The sequence below is a fragment of the Scleropages formosus genome, chromosome 1 (assembly GCF_900964775.1).
Source record: "Scleropages formosus chromosome 1, fSclFor1.1, whole genome shotgun sequence".
Lineage (NCBI taxonomy): Eukaryota > Metazoa > Chordata > Actinopteri > Osteoglossiformes > Osteoglossidae > Scleropages > Scleropages formosus.
The window spans coordinates 27346348-27367086 of NC_041806.1; the positions used below are offsets into that span (position 1 = coordinate 27346348).

The following is a 20739-nucleotide window of genomic DNA, read 5'->3' on the forward strand; positions in this document are numbered from 1 at the left end:
CTGTGGCTTGTCTGGTGCTTATGTAGTCGCCTAGCAACAGCACCCCCCATGTGTCTGAGCTACAGTTAATTATATTTCTTCTGTCAAATAGAGGCAGAACAAGCTATTACAATTTCTGTGTTGGAAAGTTATAGAGCAAAAGCCCTTTACAGCCCATTGCTGTTCCTGAAGTTTTCCAGTTCAGGGCATGTTATAATGAACTTGCTGAGTCAAGGGAAAGACAGAATCCTTTGCCCCCCCCCCCCTCCCCGCAAATCCCATTGTAGGACTGCTTATCTGCCATTCATAAAACCATGCAGGACCGTGTCATCTCCATACAGACTGTTTAAGTCTTGCACTAATCTTAATCTCACTGTCTCAGTAATTTATGGAAATAATAACCAAAAAAGAGGATTAGGCTAATTACACTGCTGAGCCCATCTTGTAATGAACAAATGGAAGTGTGTGGTTAGGGGTGTTTTTCCCTTCCCAGGCTGGGATCCAGAATAGTGCTGCAGTGCTTGCATCACTTCCAAAAGCATTATTACCTCACCCTTGCTTGTATCACACTAAAACAGGTTATTTCTGGTACCACTGTCCAGAATTTGGCAAATGTTGCACCGTGTGATGTATCCCCAGCGGGAGATTGTTAGATCAGGTTACGTCGGCGTCCGGTTGGCTCGGACTTTGCATGAAAATGAAGCCGACAGCAGTGTGCATCTGTGGTGAAAGAAAATGGGATGATGGAATCACTGGGGATTTTTAAAGTGCCCCACGGTATTACTGCTGCTTCCTTCTTTTGTGGGAAACGATTTACTGCAGCTTCCAGTCGTCACCCTACTCTGAGCAGTTTGGGTCCAAATCCAAAGGACAGCACAGCACTATTTTTGTTACAGAACAGCACGATTTCTATTGCTTACAGTGTTCCTGCAGAAAAGACTGAGAAGATCATTGGGGTCTCTCTTCCCTCCATCATGGACATTTACACCACACGCTGCATCCGTAAAGCCACCAGCATTGTGGATGACCCCACGCACCCCTCACACAAACTCTTTACCTTCCTGTCGTCTGGCAAAAGGTACCAAAGCATTGGGGCCTCACGGCCAGACTGTCTAACAGTTTCTTCCCCCAAGCCATCCGACTCCTCAATACCCAGGGACTGGACTGACACAAATCCACACACACACATACACCCATTTCACTATACTGTACCGAATATCATTCCGTGATTCTGTACTGACCAACTGTTTTTTTTGCAGCTAATTAGGATATTTATAGCTATAGTATTTTTATAATATTGTAATATCTTCTGTTTTTCTACTGTGTTTGCTGTTTTGTTCAGTAATTACTGTACTGTCCTGTGCAAACTGTAGGTAGCTTTCTGTTTTTTTTATGTAGCACCATGGTCCTGGAGGAACATTGTATTGTTTCACTACTTACTGTACCAACTGTATATGGTTGAAATGACAATAAAACCACTTAACTTGACTCGACTTGAAAAGGCTGTGTCAAGTCTCAAAAGCTGCATCAGTAACTGTAATCTGTACGCACCAGATATGGGGCAGACGGCTTCTGTCCTGGTCCATCCAAGAAAAATATTAAAATGTCTAATGTGGAATGTTCAAAATTACTGCTTTTACTCAGTGAAGCTGGAGCTGTGCGGTCCGTGTGGCAGATCCTGATCGAACCCATGTGATCAATCACGTTCCAACTATTTTGGCTGTTTAGCTTCACTTGACCAATTAGATTCAAGTCCACAGCTCACAGAATGAGCCAAAGTCGTGTTTGAGTTCAGTGGAAGATTACAAAATCATGGCAGACTCACACAAGCTCAGGATCTGAGGATGTATCCCAGGGGACTTACCTGTATGAGTTCGCTGATGTGCTTTCAGATGGGAGCTTTTTGTGTACACTTTCCTACAACCATTGAACTGACAGCGGTGGACCCTCTTCTTGTTTTCGGGGATTTCCCCCCCAGCACCTCCCCCTGCAACCGTTTCGCTGTCGCTCAGGGCACCCTTGCTGGACGGCGAGGGCAATGTTTGGGCAGCCATCAGCTTTGCGGCCCCTAGGCCCATCTTCTTGGCAACCAGCTTCAATGTGAGTGTGCCGTCTGCTGTTGCTGTCAGCGTGTGGGCTGGTTTCACCAGGTGGCGGCCCAGCTCTGGGGATGAGGGCGGCGTGAGTGAAGTGACTGCGCTTAGTTGGGCAGCATTAACTCCCTCCGGGCCCTCCTTCGAACCTGTCTCAGGGGTCTTGGAGACGACTGGGACAGACACGAGTTTATGAGGTGAGCCTAAGGTGGGCGTAGGCCTCTCAGCCAGGCTGGGCAGCAGAGGGTCTGACAGTTCATCCTCACTGTCTGCCTTCATGAAGGCTGGGGTGAGCAGGTCATCCAGCTCTTCATCAAAGAGCTCGGAAAAGCGTTTGGGCTCAGTCTGCAAGTACCGCTCCAGCTCAAGGCAGGTCTGCAGGGAACACGAAGGACAGAATGAGCACAGAGTCAATAGACACAATCCACAAGTGACATCTATGAATCATATCCTTTTAACAGATTTCTTTGTGATTTCAAAGTGTTATCTTAGCTATGGCATCAGAAATCGTATGGACTCACCAATAGATTGCCAGTCCCAAAATGGGGCCTTGCTCTTACTGAAAATTTTAAGCTGCTATAAAGTGTTTTTCGTAAGTGACAGTAACAGCTATTATCAGAAAATGCTTCTCCAAGTCAGAGAGATGGTGGTTCAGAATCTATCCAGGAATCATAGGACATGAGGCAAAGCACACACTAGATGTGGATGAGAGTCTCCTGGAAGGAAATCTCAAATTTTTCACTCGTGGATATACACATTATGAGCAATTTAGAGTGAACAATCCACCTGAAACACATGTATTTGGGCTGTGCGAAGAAACATACATGGACGGTGGGAGAATATGCAAAATGTACACAGACTGAGCTGGATTTGAACTAATGGCCACACAAAGGCCCAGGTTCTGTAAGCCATGGGTGCTACCCACTGTGTCACTGAGTTTCAGTAATAATAATACATTTATTAATTTAGCCAACTTTTTTCTCCAAAGCAACTTACAGTGTTAAGGTTACAATTATTTACCCATTTATTCAGCTGGGCAATTCTTACTGGAGCAATTCAGGATAAGTACCTTGCTCAAGGGTACTACAGCCAGAGATGGGGATCAGACCTGCGAACTTTGGATCCAAAGGCATTAGCTCTAACCACTGCATTACCAGCTGTTGTAATAATAATAATAATAATAATAATAATAATAATAACAGTGTGACCCAATACTAAAAGCCACATGAACAAGCATTGTGTATTATTGTGAATCTATCCTAGTTCAAATATCTATTCTCACCCGTTTTCTGCTGAACAAATGTATTTTGGCCAAACGCAGAGAAGACATATAATTCACAAAACACATTAGGAGGTTATTCTTTATTTTCGTGTGAAGTAAAGAACATCAAAAAGCCATCTTCGGCACAGAAACCAGGCCACTCTTTTTGTGTGGAGAGCAACGCATTTCAACATGAGGAATGAAGTGCCATTACGAAAACAGGGCTGGCTAAATGTCTATTTAGCAGTTTCTTTGAATAAGGTCTGATAATATTGTTTCCTCGTCATGGCAGCTAATTTTGTTATTAGCTCATTCTTGTTGGTGTTTCCTGCCCCAGCAGACTGAGCTCAACAGAACCAAACCTTCTGGCTTTTTCGCTCATCTCATCTGTATAAATTATAGCTGCCGCCGTTCCATTAGCAGAACTTAAAACAGAACGGAACGCATCACAGGCATTTACTAAACCCCTTTTATTATGCTGAAAATAAGTAACAACATTTGGCTCAGCGTCTGTTGCTCTTCGATAAGCTCTACCTCTTACTTTATTTTCTAACGACGCTTGCTTTTTTGAACAAAAGAAAAACATTTGCATATGAACATAAATGAAAGGCTTTCCGAGGCAATGTTTCATAATAAACTTTGCCAAAAAGCATTTCTTAAATAAGGTGCTACATGCTAAGAAAGGATTCCTTTATAATGCTGACACTTCTTGCTGCAGTCATTGGCAATACTATGGTGTGACTCACCCATGTGTTGTCTTAACACTCAACGTTGTTTCAATACTGTGTGTGCTTTTGTACAATATCCACAAAGTCACCAACTGGTGAATCAATAACTCTCTTAAGGAACTGATGTCCGAAATACAGTCTGAATCTGGTGTGCTTGTCCTTTCTCAGAACAATTTCTTCACGAATGAAGATCATCTGGTCACGTCTTGTACTACAGTATACACTTCCACATACCTCAGTATTTAGATGTGTTCAGAACATAATTCCATCTCCAGCTAATGCTATTTTGCGATAGTAGTATGAAACGATATTACTGAATAAGATAAAGTAATTTTTGTCATCAAAAAAGCTATTTTTATTATCCTGGTCTGGCATTTTTTGCCTTAACCATTCTGGCTGGTGTATGAATGGCTGGCACCTCCGAACAAGGAAGTTAATTCGATCAGTGTGTCATTGCTGCACCGTAGTGACCAGCCTTTATATTTAATTCTCTTGGTTGCGTTCCTTCATTCCAACACTGCCAGTTCCCTTCGGTCACATCATTTGCTCTTATTTTGAGTGTGTGATTTTGAAATGCTTCACACAGCTTTGCTGCTGTAAAGCAGAAGAAGATTTACAAAAAAAAAAAGCAGAAACAGCTAATAAATCCCTTTTCCAACCTCCACTGTATCTGATGCTATAAGGAGTGAGTCTCTCCTAGGAGTCGATACAATCTCACATCAACAAAATTTCATGCTGTTTTTCCACCGTCAACTGGGCCTTCAGCCAACTTAACCACAATTTTGTCGAAACAGGGGGTTACTGACTTGCCTTCAGTTCTCCAGCATTAGTCTTCAGGGTTGTTTAAAACACTGTTTTTCTAATATGTAAGTAAGGACATCTCATCAGCGATATATCGAGGTCTTCTTGGAAGTCAAGGGTTAATGCGAGGAAATTAAAGGTCATGGGAGACAAAAGGATGGTGAAGGCACAAATCGCAAGTTGTTATTAATGCATGCAGCTGGGACAGAGCGAGACACAAAGGGGAAATTATCACTGATCTCCGAGTCACTTTCTCTCTCGTTCTCCGCTCTCTTGGCAAAATAATGAAGTCAGCACATTATCTAAACTAATGCATTTAAATCTCCGCCCCCATCTCTGGAACTGTGTATTTTTCCCCATCTCGCAGTTCAGATTAATTTTTTCATACAAATAGGTTTTAATTAAAGTGCTTTGGCTTTCATCAGATGCTGTTTGAAGCTCTACCTCTTGATGCAAAAGCGATCTCTTGCTCCCCCTGCACAGCGTGCGCTGATGAGTAATTAGCCACTCAAACGATGCAGTGAAGAGACACTCTTTATTCACTTCATTTACTGATGGGGAAGCCTTTGCATCTATGATTGTGAGTGTGTGTGTGTGTGTGTGTGTGTGTGTGTGTGAAAAAGAGAGAGAGAGGAAGATGGAGAGAAAACGAGAGGAACGGGGAGTTCAGAGGCCATCTGCCACAGTTCAGAGTGACCTATGAACCCATGTGAGAATCCCACTGACTGATCCCTCAAGATGGGTTGTTTCTTTGCAAGAATGGTGAAAAAAACCATGGTCTTGAAAACCCTCCAAACATACACACAGACACACACACTGGCTCTTCTCCTTGTCCAGTGTCTGGCTTTGAGGAGCCTTGGTTACCTGGCAACACCGAGCCGACCCTTAACTCTCAGTGCACTTAACAATCAGCCAGGGTTCTAAAACTTCACCTCTGCTATTACTCTCGCAGTCAGCAGAACCCCTCTGCAACAAAATAAGGATGCCACCCTTTAACGTGTGTTTGTCCGGTGAAGCCCACAGATACAGAGCTGCGTTCCGCTGGGTTGGCGCCAGGAGCGCCGGGTTCGTGCCGCACCATTAGCTTTGCAACAACATGACAATTACAGGAGCCATGAAAGACAGCCATTGTGAGAGGTGACAGTCGCTTTCAATCAGCACTGTGCGGGTGACGGGGTTCACATCCCGTCTCCTTTGCTGTGGCCCCCACAGCCCCACGCTCCATGTCCACTGCCGCTGAGGAGACATAGAGAGAGAAGAGTGGGCCAGCTGCCCATCACAGTCAGAGACTGATCCTATCTGCCCAGATGACATTTAAACCATCATCACAGCAGAGCTGTATCACAGCCAGCCTGGAGCCCATGAGACACACAATGACATAAACAGGATTTTGTGGATCTGTGCTTTCTCTCCACATTTTCTGCGTCTTCTGAGGGCCAGAGGAGAATAATGCACGGTGCCCCGGGTGAGTGAGTGGGTGGAGATAGATATGAAGGAAGGGATTTCAGGGGTCAGAAGGGTAGAAAAGAGCTGTCCCTGGATTATCATCTGTCCAAGACCATTGCCCAACTCCCTTCCCTCCTACTCTCTTTGTCAACCAGATCCCCTCCATCCTCACCCCCACTGCGGCCCCTGGGCTTCTGACATTTACTGGATACACTTACACGGGATGGCCATAAATACTGTATGCCTAGGTCTCTTTTGCTGCCCTAATTGAAAGTAGCTTGTAAATCCAGTGGGCTGAAATCTTTTTTTTAAAAGGGTACATTTTTAAACATGAGACACAACAAAGTAGTGTGCTGAATGTGAGGGTGGGTCAGTGAACAAAAGAACATGTATTAATCTAAAGAAAAGACAACACAAGTCAGGCCTGTAAAATGCAGAGTACCTAGTGACCATCCCAAAAACTTAGGGCACTATGGTAACTAGTGGACTTGCTTTGTCGGAATCCCAGTACTTCAGTTGTCTACCCGTGCAAAAATCATAAATGGGGGGCCTAATGCAGGCTCCACTCTGCCTATGCCAGAGGTCAGCAGACTAACCAGTGCATGCAATGTGTTCACAGCAGCTACAATGAGCTGAGGCCAGTGCTGGGCAGGCTGGCACACCGATAGCCACTTTTTCTCAAACGTCTGGGAGGAGCTCTCAAAAAACAATACACGACTTTCCACTTTCCTGTCAAGACAATGGAGACACAAGTAAACATGTAACCCCCCCGCCCCCCCACGATACACACACACACACACACACACACACACACACACACACACACACACACACACAGCATTTTTATGTCAAAGCCATACTCAGCCCACCATCGCCTCATGTCTAAAAATACAGTTTTCAGAGTCCCACTTGCCCTAGCCTGCTTCAATGAAATTTTAATAAACATTTCTTGGTGGAACAGCCCCTCTCAGATGCTCCCACTGTGTAATTACCCCTCTCTTTTAGACCTCTGTGCACCTGTGTCCCCCTTTTCCCACCCTCTGGGCCCACCCTCCTCCTACTGTCCCTCCACAGTACCCCCCTCCCCATCAGCTCCTGAAAAATCCCCATCAACACCCCTTCTCAACGTCAAGTGCTGAGTACACACACATAGATGTGGATGCATACACACGCACCACACACACCAACACACTGTGCCTCAGTCAGGCTAGTGAACCAATTAACACTGAAGCAAAACATAAACAGCTTATAGAAATAAATTAGAAAGACAACACAGAAAATGCAGATGGCTGTGGACGAGTGCAAAGAAGATATGCCCGTTTAATTTGTGAATAATTTAATTATGTTTGCCTTGGCCACTGGTGCTGAATGGCAGCAACTTGCAGAAAATGGCACAGCAGGGTCGTTTGTCAAATAAGGCCCCACCGTCCGATGCACCACAGTGAAATGAAGAACACGCATCTAGAGTGTGTTGCTGTGATACCAATAGGCAGAGCACATAAAGCTCTTGGAAGAGATGGAGGGACAAAAGGTATAGGTGCACGGATGTTTATTTCTGTAGCTGTGATTGACACCTCATCTCTACATGAATGTGATCTCATTCACAAACATGTGCTTGTTGAGTACAAGGGCAATTTTACACAAGCATATAGTTTGCTGCCGGTGATTTGTTTTTGTGCCTTTACTCTGACTGCCGGCTCACTGGTTATAAGGACCTGCCATGGGATGCTTCTCCTTAATTGGTTCTGTGCAGAGAAATCATCTGCGCAGAGGAAGTCTGAGAGGAATAAGAAGCAAAGTTTTGCTGTGTTTTGTGTGGAGGAAAGCTCTCTGTGGGGGTGTCAAATTTACGGCCTCATCGGTCCAAGCCTAAAAATATCTCATAGCTAGCAGGGCTTATGGCCCTCTGGGGAGAATGGAGACGACCGTGTGCAGTAACTAAAGACATAAAATCAGGAGTCCAGGAACACAAGGACACGGGCTCTATTACAGGGAGCAATTGCACACAAAGTACAGGACGCCATTAGCCAACCACTTGTGAGCATGATGAATGCTGGGATAGCTAAAAACAATCCTGACCACACCAGTTTAGAATGAGCAGTGGGGTTTGAGCAGGTTTTGAATCACCTGATTGGAAGTTTTGGGAGGCCCATTTAAATATGAGGGTAGCAATGAAGGAAATATCGACTGCACTCTTTCACCACATTAGGAAGCCCTGGAGGGGTGGTTAACCACTGGTACTTAGACCCCAGAGATTTATTTTTATTCCATTCTTTTCATTTGGGAGTTTTTGTTTTCCTCTCCTCAGCTGCTGGATTACTTCTCCTAATACTTGACTATAACTGTAGCTATTCTGTATTGTATGTTCCCCTGAAACTTTATTTCGTACCTCTGTCACCTTGACAAGAAGAGAGCTCTCTAACAATAAACTGAATTTAACTAAACTGAACTGAACATACAGTAAAGGGCGATCCGGTGGTGCAGCAGGTTTGGCTGGGGCCTGCTCTCTGGCGGGTCTGGAGTTCAAGCCTTGCTTGGGGTGCCTTGCGACGGACTGGCATCCCATCTGGGGTGTGTCCTCTCCTCCCCCCCCCTCAGTCCTGCGCCTTGTTTTGCCGGGTTAGGCTCCGGTTCACTGCAACCCCACTGGGGACAAGTGGTTTCAGATTGTGTGTGTGTGAACATACAGTACAGCTATACACTGAAATATATAGAATATGCCAAAATAGGTGACTAAATGAGTTTAAAGGTTTAACACTGAAATCCATTTTGAATTCAAAGTAAGCAGTTCCAATTCCTTAAACACTATACCTTCTGGCACTATCTTTTGTCACAAAGCCTAATGATTGGCTCTGGTCCATACCACTGTTCGAAAGGGCTTTTTATGTGACCTCATCCTAAAATAAGTGAGAGAAATCTGCAATATTTGCTGGCCTTTGGGCAGTTAAGATCTGCACTGTGATTATAGCCTTCTTTCTGGTCCTCTCGAACCCTTGTCACTTGGACATGCTGATCAGGATGAGTTTAAATTGAGGCAACAAATGGCATAGTGGTTAGATGTGCTGTGTTCCACTTGAAAAGCCCAGGTTTGAATCCTGCCTCCCGTTGTAGCACCCTTGATCAAGGTACTTACCTTGAATTGATACAGTAAAAACTACCCACCTGTATAAACATGTCATTCATTCTTGAAAGCTTAGCACTGCAATCACTTTGGGAAAATGCATTGGATGAATAATTTAAAAAAATTAAAAAAAAAACACTGAAATGTGGAATGCCCCTGGTTGCTTCCATGCAGTCAAGCTTCAGACCTGAGCGGAAACACGTTTGTATAGGACTTGGTGTTGCTTGCTGTGTCCATTACTAAGGCACAGCACTCATACATTTTAGGATGTGCCTTTTTGCAATGCCTGCTCAAGGACTCTAAAATGCTCTGAAAATGAGACAGCAAAGCAACATACAGACTGGTTTGTTAGGGGAACAGATAATAAAATTACAATTGGCTCATAATTTAGTTCCATTGTTAAGAACTTATGTAGTCCTGGTTACTGGACCGCAGCTACAACACTGTAATCCTGCTGCTATTTTGATATGAAAAAACTTAGCTGCATGGCAAATACACACACACACACACACACACACACGTACATATATATATAATTATAATATATTTATATATATATAATTATAATATATTAAAAAAAAAAAATATGCGCAGTGGGTTGGACAGGGTCCTGCTCTCCGGTGGGTCTGGGGTTCAAGCCCCCCTTGGGGTGCCTTGCGACGGACTGGCGTCCCGTCTTGGGTGTGTCCCCTCCCCCTCCGGCCTTACGCCCTGAGTTGCTGGGTTAGGCTCCGGCTCCCCGCAACCCCATGTGGGACAAGCGGTTCAGATAATGTGTCTATATATATGGCTAAAATATTAATACTGAAGCAAAATACATAATTTATTTACTCTCTGATAGACAGTCTTTTCCACACGCAGAGACATTAAAATTATGGGTAACAAAGGAGACCAATTTGCATGTATTTTATATAATTTTGTAAAACGCATTTCTAGTAGTTATGAATTTCTCAAGAGGTATCCATCCACTGAAGGAACAATATGAGAGAAAATATTTCATGCTCACTAAACAAGTACCAAGACTCCAGCTGCTTGGACATACTGCTAGTTACAAAATCACATTTCATTTTTAAGATGCCAAGTTAAATAAGATTCAAGTTTGTCTGTATTTCCAACCCAGTGGCTTTATTTATCTGGTCGCCAACACTCAAAATCAATTTGACGGCACATAAAAAGAAGAATGGCCCCAGTGATGAACTTGAGGAAGCAGTGGGAAAGAAAGATTTACCTGCACTGAAAAACACAAATTAAGCACAATTTTAATTACTTGAACCTGCATTTCTCCTACTCCAACAATGCTCAAAATCTGTTGGCTTGGAGGAGGAGCATCCGGTTTTCTGTGAATGGCCAGAGACCTGCACAGATAAAATAAACCAAGTGCCTGTGATGGAGGGAGCTGTGCAAGTGTAACACAAAGCACAGTCGGAGTGAGGGACCTGAGGTTTACCCCTACTGATCACGCTGGGAGTGACAGAGTGAAGAGACATAGTATCCCAGTCAACCTCCAATGATCGCAGGAGGGTGGTTTTCCCCATGCTCTTCATGTGCTGTTAAATAATGAGGAACCGACACAATAATGCCTGCCTGCCTAATGATCCAGCATAGCAGGGAACTCCATTGAGCTCCTTGAGGTATTGCTGTGAGATGACCTTACATACTACAACATTGCTTAATGAAATGCACAGCTATAAAATAACAAAAATGGGCATTCCTGCTTTCAGAAACGTTATACTATCAAGAAATATACCCACCAGTTCAGGATTAGAATCAGCATATTTACCATCCCACATCCCATTAGCCTTAGGCACTGAAACCTTGGAGAGTGATACTGGCTGTCTTACATTGAAAGTGGGAAGTGACATGAGAAACTACTAAACCTACCCCGCTGTGACAGTGACCAGGGGAACAGGCCAAAACTCTCCTGCATCATGTTCATGGTGTGGAAACCCAGGCAGCTCAGTGTAATTATGCTTGTACTGAGAGCCACCAGAACCACCTCCATATAGAGCGGCGTGACAATACCTTGATATGGGTGACACCTTGAGATACACATTCTACCAGAACCCTGACAGCTTGAAGATGATGGGTAAATGGGGTCACACACCATTACTTGTGAAGTGGACCCAGCTGGTCACACTTCCTGTCCCAGCAATCTGCACTTTCAGGACATCTGCTTGTGTATAGTATTTACTGATCCCAGTTCACTGGTCCATGCCAGGATCAGCAAGAAAGGTTAAGTATGCTTCAGGTCACTGAAGCTGAGGTCAACGGAACAGAGTACAATTTCTATTACTAAGCATTATTGTACTCTGCAGCCTACTCAACAGGGTTGAACTCTAAGCACCACTACACATTGCAAACCATTAAAAATACAGATTTCTAAGCACACCTGCGCCACACAGCCCAACCAAACCAGACGGAGAAATGTGAGATGTAAGAAAACATTACCTTCCTGGCTAACAACATGATTTATCTGGTACAGAGATGTTTTCCGGGCATTTTCAATTAGTTCAACAGGGTTGAGGAAGGTAAGGGGAAAAAGATGGAAAATAACCTTGAGCAGGAAAACCTTTGCTGGGCCTGGAGGGACCAGCAGCAAATCCAGTGTAATGGTCTCTTCATGCTGCATGTACCAACGACAGCAAAACCACAGTGACTGAGTTTACTGCACCATTTCCTTTTGAGAATTTTTAGCAAAGCAATTGCTGTAAACCATCAGCTTGAGAACTCATTGGATTGCTTTGTGAGTGACAACAAGGATGATGCCACAATTCCTGCATCTGTGCCCAGGTACACTGTTAATTCACTCAGACATGTTATACATGTGAATCAGAGATTTAAGAACCTGGCTTTAATTTTCTTTGAGTCTGACTGCTTCTCATTGGGTTTCTAGATTCTTGTAAGTGAAATGCCGGTTCAAGACAAAAAGAAAAATCCAATGTTATCCTCACGGATGGTTTACTAGTAAACAAAAAATGCACTCTTCTTCCTGTCTTCAGCCCCCTCCTCCTCTGCTCACTCTCTGTCATAATATATTCACACTTGAATCCCAATGATCCTGAAGTGAGGTTAAAATTATATCAAAGAGGAAGGCATGTGGTGACATGCTGACTGTGGACCCCCTGTTTTCCTTCCCTTCTCTGGGTTGAGTAGGGTAAATACAGTGTTCAGGTAGAATAAGAATGTTTGCTTAAAACAACAGCTATAACTGTTTTTCTCAAAATCTGCACTAATTTCAAACCATAAGAAACATTACATAAAGAGGTAGTAAAAATAAACATGAATAACACATCCAGCAGTTATTGTATTATAACATCAACTCTGAAGCTGTTCTGATAAGAGGTGTTTAAGTTGCTAGGACTGAGCTAGGCAAGAAAAACTCAAGGAGCCAGTCCGCAAACAAGAAAATGCTATGCAAGAATAAGGCAGTCTGGAGACATAAGAGGGGGAGAACACACCAGCTGAGAGAAAATCTCGCCAACCACAGCAGTAGCAGCTACACCAAAGAGTCAATCCCCCGTCTTCCTTTAACTGGATTTGGGCGAACTGCAGTTTATCGGCGCATAGGTCGGCTAATAGCGGCCCGCTGGCAGCATGGGCTAATCTAATCAGGATACGGCAATTTTCATTAAATCGCTCAGTCGGGATTATTCCCCAGCATAAGTCCATTTAGAGGGGACCATTTTAAACAGGGCTAACAGCTTGTTATAAGACTGGGATGTCTGTGCTAGGGATATTGTAGCCCATTGTGCGACACAGCAAGCTAATCTCCATTACTCAACAGGATAAAACGGCAGCAGAATGAGTATGGACATGTAGACTACATGGGGAGACAAAACGGATGTATTTAGAGGAGGTTGGAGGGTGATAAAATAACTGCAGCAGTGCTGGTGGTGTGCAGTGGTAGAGAGGAAAAGGAGACAAAGTGGAGATATAAAGCACTCTTATGACATGTATTGTAGACAGTGCTCTGGTTACATGCCACTGGCTCAATCCAAGACTTGAAAACAGGCCTGGGTATGAGCCTTGAGCCAACTTAAATGAAGAGCTTGCTGTCTTCATCAGCACAGTAAAACACTCAGGTCAACTCAGTGCCAAGAATTGGAGAGGAGGCAATGCCAGTGAACAGCATCTGTGGGGAAGGCTGATGATGACTCACTTACCAACCAACATCATACCAAAATGATTTATTCATGCCCTGTTAGTTTTTTGAATCACAATATCCTTTAAGCAAGCCTCAAAGCAGCAGATAATATCTTTCTAGACACTTTTAGTTAAATAATTTGCAGTTTAGGCTTTGTTTTTATGCTTTTTTACTAGAAACATGAACTAAAATCTGGAGTCCCCGGGCTGTCTGCAAAGGGGACCATGTGGTGTCTCACCACTTTTGTCCCTGGTGATTAAAAGCCCTGTCCAGGAGCTCTAGTATAAGCAGCGACTGCACTAGATTTGAGTAGTAGTTACATTTCCTCACTGCCTTCTTCCAGACACTCTCCGGGTTTTCAGCCAGTGAAGTGATCCTGTACTTTTACCCCGTATCAAAAATGGGAAGTGGTATGAGAAGCCGCTAAATTTACTTTGCCATGAAGACGGCCAAGAGTACATGACAGTTTTCTGCTGCGTGGTCATGTCATTGGAGGGGTCATACTACAAGGCTCATTTGGTAATAGCGCACAAAGAGGCTGTGAGTGGTCTGGTCTGGGCTCTACCATGGAGGAAGCTTTGTTGTGAGGTGCTCAGGGTGTCTTGCTTTTCGGGTGTTTAACTGGACATGAAGCTGTTTTTTGTGTCTCGCAGTGTACATTGAAAAGATTATGTTTCTTTCAGTTGAAAAATACAGCTTAACTAAGGTGATTCTTGTGTAGGCAGGTTGCTGAGAAACTGGTTCATGATTTTATTTCAAACAGGTTTGACAATTATAATGATCTGATACTTGTGGGCTACGGTGGAGGAGATTAGCATATCTGAACCTGAACATCAACTCATTAGCTTCTACTAACTACAATGATGTTATAAATAGCTGTATAAGTTTGCTTAATTCTTTTTTTCTATTTAGAATTCCAAGTAGGGTTGGGCAGCCACTGGCGCTTGGACCACCACAGGTTTTTTCCTTTCTTGCCTTTTGGTTGGGAATTTTTCCTTTCCTTTCCTTTCCTTTCCTTTCCTTTCCTTTCCTTTCCTTTCTTTTCCTTTCCTCTGCGGCTTAATTATAGCTTTAATACTTAACTCCTTGTAGTAATTTATTATATAGATAACCTTTTATGTGTTATTATGTATCCTGAGCCTTTATTCAGCACTCTGTGCTACTGTGTGAGAAAGGCACTCAATGTGAAATCCAGTCTCTGGTTAAAAAGAGTCAGGTTCAACTTCCTTTTTAAAAATCTTCCCTTTGCATTCCTTTAGGACATTTCATTATGTGCAAAAGTAAAATGATCCCATATCACTTTCTTGGGGCAGCAGCATATGAAATATTCCACAAACTGAACATTTTCATCCAAATCTGGGTGAATTTGTTCAGCTCTTTTAACTAGGTTACTTCCTTATGAATTTATAGTCTCAAAGAAAAATGACAACCTGCTCTTCGTGTGCTTCCTTGAATTCTGTCCTGGTAGCTAGCGTAATGGTTTCCAAGGCAGAATAATTTTACGAAAGACTCCATTGAGATCATTTAGATTTCTTCTCATATATTTCCCTCAAGGATCACCTGTGTGGTTTGCAGATTCTAGTCAAAAAATGTAGAAAAGTTAGAGTGTATTTAATTATGAACTTACAGACAGCAAAAAAGGCCAAAGCTTTTTAAAAAATTAGCATTACTAAGTTATTGCTCCTTCTAACAGAAATGTTAAGAAACCACAGAGGTACCTGGGACAAAGGATCATGAAAACGGTACTACAACTTGCCATGTATTAACTTGCCCTTGTTCTGTATACTAACACTGTACACAGGCCTCAAATTATTCACCCTGTGGAGGAAATTAGACAGGAAATTGCACAGGTAGGCTGGGATAAGAAGTGTGTGGATCCTTGACTTCAGACATTATGCCTTACGTTCTGACTCACCAGGGATTATGTAATACCACCTGGTTACCACAATGCTGCTGCCTACATACTGATTAAAACCAGAAGTCCACTCTGGTGGCTTCAAGGCAGTGGAGTTTATGAGGGGGGAAGGGGGACCAGGATGGACTAGAGAGGAGAAGGGATGTCATTCTTGTTCCAATCCTCAGACAAATAAAACAGCTTGGTTCTGGGACTTGGCCTCCTAGACAAGAGACACAATGATAGGTCCAGAAAATTACAATTACAAGGAAAAGAGCACAGTGTTTTTATCAACAGTATGCCTTGTTTAATTACCTTTTCAATTATTGCTTTAAAGCCTTGATCTTCCATAGTGTTAGTTGTATAATATTTTCAAGCCATCATTTTTATTCACAGTTTTCTCTACGATGCGTAAGGTAAACTGTGCCACTGGAAATAATGGAAGCCATCTAGCTCTACAATTCCTTGCCCAGAGGCATTTCAAGTTCTAATGTTGAAGACAGTTCCTATTTTTCTCCCACCTGGCACTCCTGTGCATCGACTGCCTGCAGACACACCACGCAGTTGGGAAACAATGAGAAATGTGAATCAGATAGTGGAATAGTGTCACCGGGCCCTTTGTTCTCTATTGGCATGTTGGTTGGGTTTCAGCCCCGAAAGCATAATAGAAGATGGAACAAAAAACCGTGGAAAAGCAAAATGAAACCAGTGAGAATCTTGTGCGACACACCATACGAAATTAATGTTCTACATTTCTTCGGAAAAAAAAATTATTTTGTATATTTCAGGAAACTCTACATGCATGTATTCAGCTTGACTTTATTTTGTGGTTGCAGTGAATTTGTTTTGGGACATGTCTCATTCACATTTATTCACATAGCTGATGCCTAACATGTTAAGGTACTGACACTGATTTGCTCATTTATATAGTTGGATAATTTTTACTGGAGAAATGTAGTGTAAGTAAATAGATCAAAGGTACAACCATAGGAGGAGACATTCAAACCTGGGTACTCCAAGTACAAAGCAGCAGCACTAACTACTACACCACCCATAGCACCAACGAGGTGAATGGAGTGGAAAAATTACTAGAGAGATTGAGAAAGAGCTAATGGGTGACAAACAATGGAATGTATTATCTCAAGACAAAGGGAAGTTATCTCTCAAGTGCTTCCTTTTGACTCTATGACCTGCTCAATATTTCCATAAAGGACAACCAAAAGGTATTGCTAAAAGGAGAGCTCTATTTAAACACCCCTGCTATGACATTTGGATCTCTTTCTATCACTCTGGAGTCTCTCTTCTTTGCCACACAACAAACAGAACTGATATTAGTGCTGTGTGCTTTAGGGTGTTCTTCATAACAAGCTTCCATAGATCACACACCACATAAAGGAAGATGGCTCAAAAGATGGACAGCTGTGAAACCGACCTTAATCCCCCACATCCTTAATAACATGAATACAACTGAAATTTGTGAATCATCTTCCCTGTTTCATGTATGCATAGACTTCAGTGTAAGAAGTTCTAAGGCAAAAACAAACCATCATCTTCTGCCCTTAGCATTGCACATGAACCTCAGCAACCAAGCTGAACCCTTCACAACCATTTGCTTTAAGGGCACTGTACTGCCAGCAAAGGATGGCACTCTGAACCCAATTACCATGGTAAAACAAAATGTAACAGATACAGAAAGCAACAAAGAGCTGAATAACACTTTTGTGGGACATTAATTCCAGATTAGAGCAGGAGATTCAGAGGGAATGCTGCCAAAGAAGCTTGAAGGTAGGCCTGGAGTGATGATCTTCTGCCAGGGTCCATGTGACTCAGGGGAGATCATTTCCCATTCAATGCATTGCTGGTGAGGCTGCCAGACTCTCAAGTTTATAAATAACACTTGGCTGGTGAAGCTTTTGAAGGCCCCCTTACCATCCAGGTAGGTTGCTGCAGCCGGACCCCTGCTGTTGCCACACCTGTCAATGCTCACGTTTCCAGTCATCTGTCACCTTTTCCGATTGCAGAAAAGTTTTTTTTCCCTCTGCTGTCTCCTGCACAAGGTGACAGAACATGCTAGAGTATGTGCTCAGAGAGATTATCAGTACTCCTGGAGAGATGGCTGTCATGACTTTCCAGGAAAGGTAAGGTTGAAATCTTAACTCCTACCTGCACACCTTCCTGACTCTGCTCCATTTGTTGAATATAAGCTTGTGCATCTTTCTCGTTTAGCTGGTGCATTTCTCCAAGGCAACTTACAACATTATGTATGATATACTAACCACAAGGGGGGTGCAATGGTGCAGCGAATTTGGCTGAGACCCGCTTTCTTGTGGGTCTGGGGTTCAAGTCCTGCTTGGGGTGCCTTGTAACGGACTGGCATCCCATCCTGGGTGTGTCCCCTCCCCCTCCAGCCTTGCACCCTGTGTTGCTGGGTTAGGTTCCCATGCGCCGCAACCCTTCTTAGTACAAGTGGTTTTGAACAGTGTCTGTACTAAGCAAGTAACAATTGTTAACCCAATTTACACCTGGGAAATCTTTTAACAAGAGCAATTGATGGTAAGTGCCTCGCTGAAGGATACCACACCAGGACCAGGATTCAAACCTAGATCCTTCCACTGGAACTACCACCTGCTGTCTCTGCTGCCCTACTCCCACAGTTTATGTTAAGCAAATTCAGCCTCATCTTCCAGGAGTCCCACTGGTTCTTTTACTGTGCCAGAAACAAAGAATGAATCAGTGTGATTGACAGGGTGCTCTCTCATTATCTGAGAATGCAATGGTTGCTGCTCAGCTCACACTAGGAGAATGCTCTGAGGAGAAAAAGGCCAACTGCCACGTTCACGTTTGTCTGGCCCTTTACTGTATTAGGCTGGACAGGTAGCCATGGACTGCAATTATGGCATTTGTTCCACTGAAGGAAGTGAAAAGGACATTTCTGGGCAGGTTTCCCACTGGATGGCAGTAGGATAGTGTTCATACAAACACACAGAAATTCATCTGGGTGCTCACAGTCACAGAGACATTGTAACTGTCCATGTTCCAACAGTGTAAGGATTCTCCTATGAGTATTCCCAGCTGCATCCCGGACTAAAATAACTCCCGACCCATATACAGTGCCTTGCAAAAGTATTCAAACCTGTGATCGGTTTTCTCAGCTTAATGGATCACAGATGGCACATGGTGAATCTGATAGTGTAAATTTCATTCTTTGTGACCTTTTTTTTCAAAACACAGGAACTCAAAATTAATTAAGATGGCATTGCCTTTATGATTGTTTTAATAATTGATCACATTCTGTTTGCATAAATATTCAATCCTCACACATTGTTGGTAGAGGAATCTCAAGCTGCAAAAACAACTTTAGGATGTCCTTTGGGATAAGTATACACTAGCTTTGCACAGCGTTGACCCATTGTTACAGGTTAATTTGCTCCTGGTTATTCAGAAAGGCTCGATGATGCATGTGAACTGGATTTTTGAAATAGCGCCACAGATTCTCAATGAGACTGAGACCGTGACATTGACTGGGGACACTGTGGGATCTTCACCTTTTGTTTTTCATTTATTCCAATGTTGTTTTGGCCCATACTGGAGATGACTATCCTACTGACAGGTTAACTTTGCAAAAATTTCAGTTTGTTTTTTTAGAAGACCATTGCAGGTTGTCTTGCAGCATTTCTGCACTTTTTATGCTTCCTTCTGTTCTAACAAGATTCTCAAAACCACAGAATTATGGTGTCTACCATACATCACTGTAGAAATTATGTTTCTTAATCGTTAGGCGTATGCCAAAAAATAGCACTTTTAATTTTATCAAAAAAAATCTATCTTGCTCTTTTCGGGCCACAAAACCTTTTCCCACAATCTTGTTGGGTCACTCGTATGCTTTCTGGCAAACTCCAGAGATAATTCATGATTGTAATTTTTGAGTAATGGATTTTTTGTCCCACCCTCCCATACAGACAAGTGGTATGCAAAATTCTTACTATGGTTAACTTTTGCACCTCAGCTCATAAACTCTTTTATCTTCTTCAAAGTGACTGTTGACCTCTTGGAGGCTTCTCTCACAAGTCTCCTTCTTTGTGCACTGAATTTTGAGGGACTACCCTTTACTGGGCAATACCTGAGTGTGTGATATCGCTTCCACTATCATTGAACCACCAATGATCAATGGGATATTCAAACACTTAGATATTATTTTGTGCCCTTTTTCTAATTCATGCATTTGAATTATTTCAACTTCTGTAGAATGCTCTGTCGTCTTCACTCACACTCTTTCCTTCATATTCCCAGGCCAACTAATGATCCTTTAACAGTACGAAAAACTGACAGTTACTTTAATGGTTCACAGGTACAGACCAGTTGTAAGGCAGCTGTGTCCTTCACTTGTTTTTCATCTGGGTAAACTTGGAGTTTCCAGAGCACAGGGATTGAATTAACTATTAAAACTTTATATTTTTGTTTTTAAAAGTATTTTCTAAGACAAAAATGTAATTTTAACTTTAATTTTTAACATTTTTAAATAAGAGGGGGGTGTGGTGGCGCAGCGGGTTTGACCGGGTCCTGCTCTTCGGTGGGTCTGGGGTTTGAGTCTTGCTTGGGGTGCCTTGCAACGGACTGGCGTTCCGTCCTGGTGTGTGTCCCCTCCCCCTCCAGCCTTTCTCCCTGTGCTGCGGGGATAGGATCGGGCTCTGGCTCCCTGCGACCCCGCATGGGACATGCAGTTTCAGATGATGTGTGTGTGTGTATTTGTGATTCAGTGAAATGATGCAACTGATAAAGCAAATAAATGTAAATACTTTTGCAAGGCACCATAGGTCCAGGTGAGCTACGCTCCACCAACCTTTCAGTGTTAAGTGATGCACTATAATGCCCTTCTAACTGCTTAATACAGTGCTGCGGCACCAACATCAATGCCTCTTATTATCATAGTCAACACACTTTTAACATTGTTTTCCAATGTTACAATAATATTTATATTTACATTTATTCATTTAGCAGAAGCTTTTCTCCAAACCAATGGAAAAATGCACAGTCAACAGAAGGACAGGTTTGGATGGAGACATGTGACTCTAGAGTACAGTTAATTTGTCACATTCCACCATGTGAAACAATATACATCACAGAAGTAACTGCAGGAAGGTGTTTCCATTATGAAACAAATTGTTATTTAAAAATATTAAACCTAAACACTCACAAAAAACTTATGCTGTGAAGCCATCTGGTGAAAAAGTGTCAAAGACAATAGTATGGTATATAGGTTTGTGTCACCCAG

The 20739-nt window shown here is 42.9% G+C and overlaps 1 protein-coding gene across 2 annotated transcripts in view; it reads right to left on the reverse strand.

Moving 5' to 3' along the window:
* klf7b (Kruppel like factor 7b) overlaps window positions 1–20739 on the reverse strand; it is a 37374-nt gene that overhangs the window by 8539 nt on the left and 8096 nt on the right. For both annotated transcript variants that reach the window (XM_018732394.2, XM_018732392.1), the window contains exon 2: window positions 1844–2447. In XM_018732394.2, the coding sequence (XP_018587910.1) occupies window positions 1844–2447 (604 nt within the window). The remainder of the gene's footprint in view (window positions 1–1843; window positions 2448–20739) is intronic.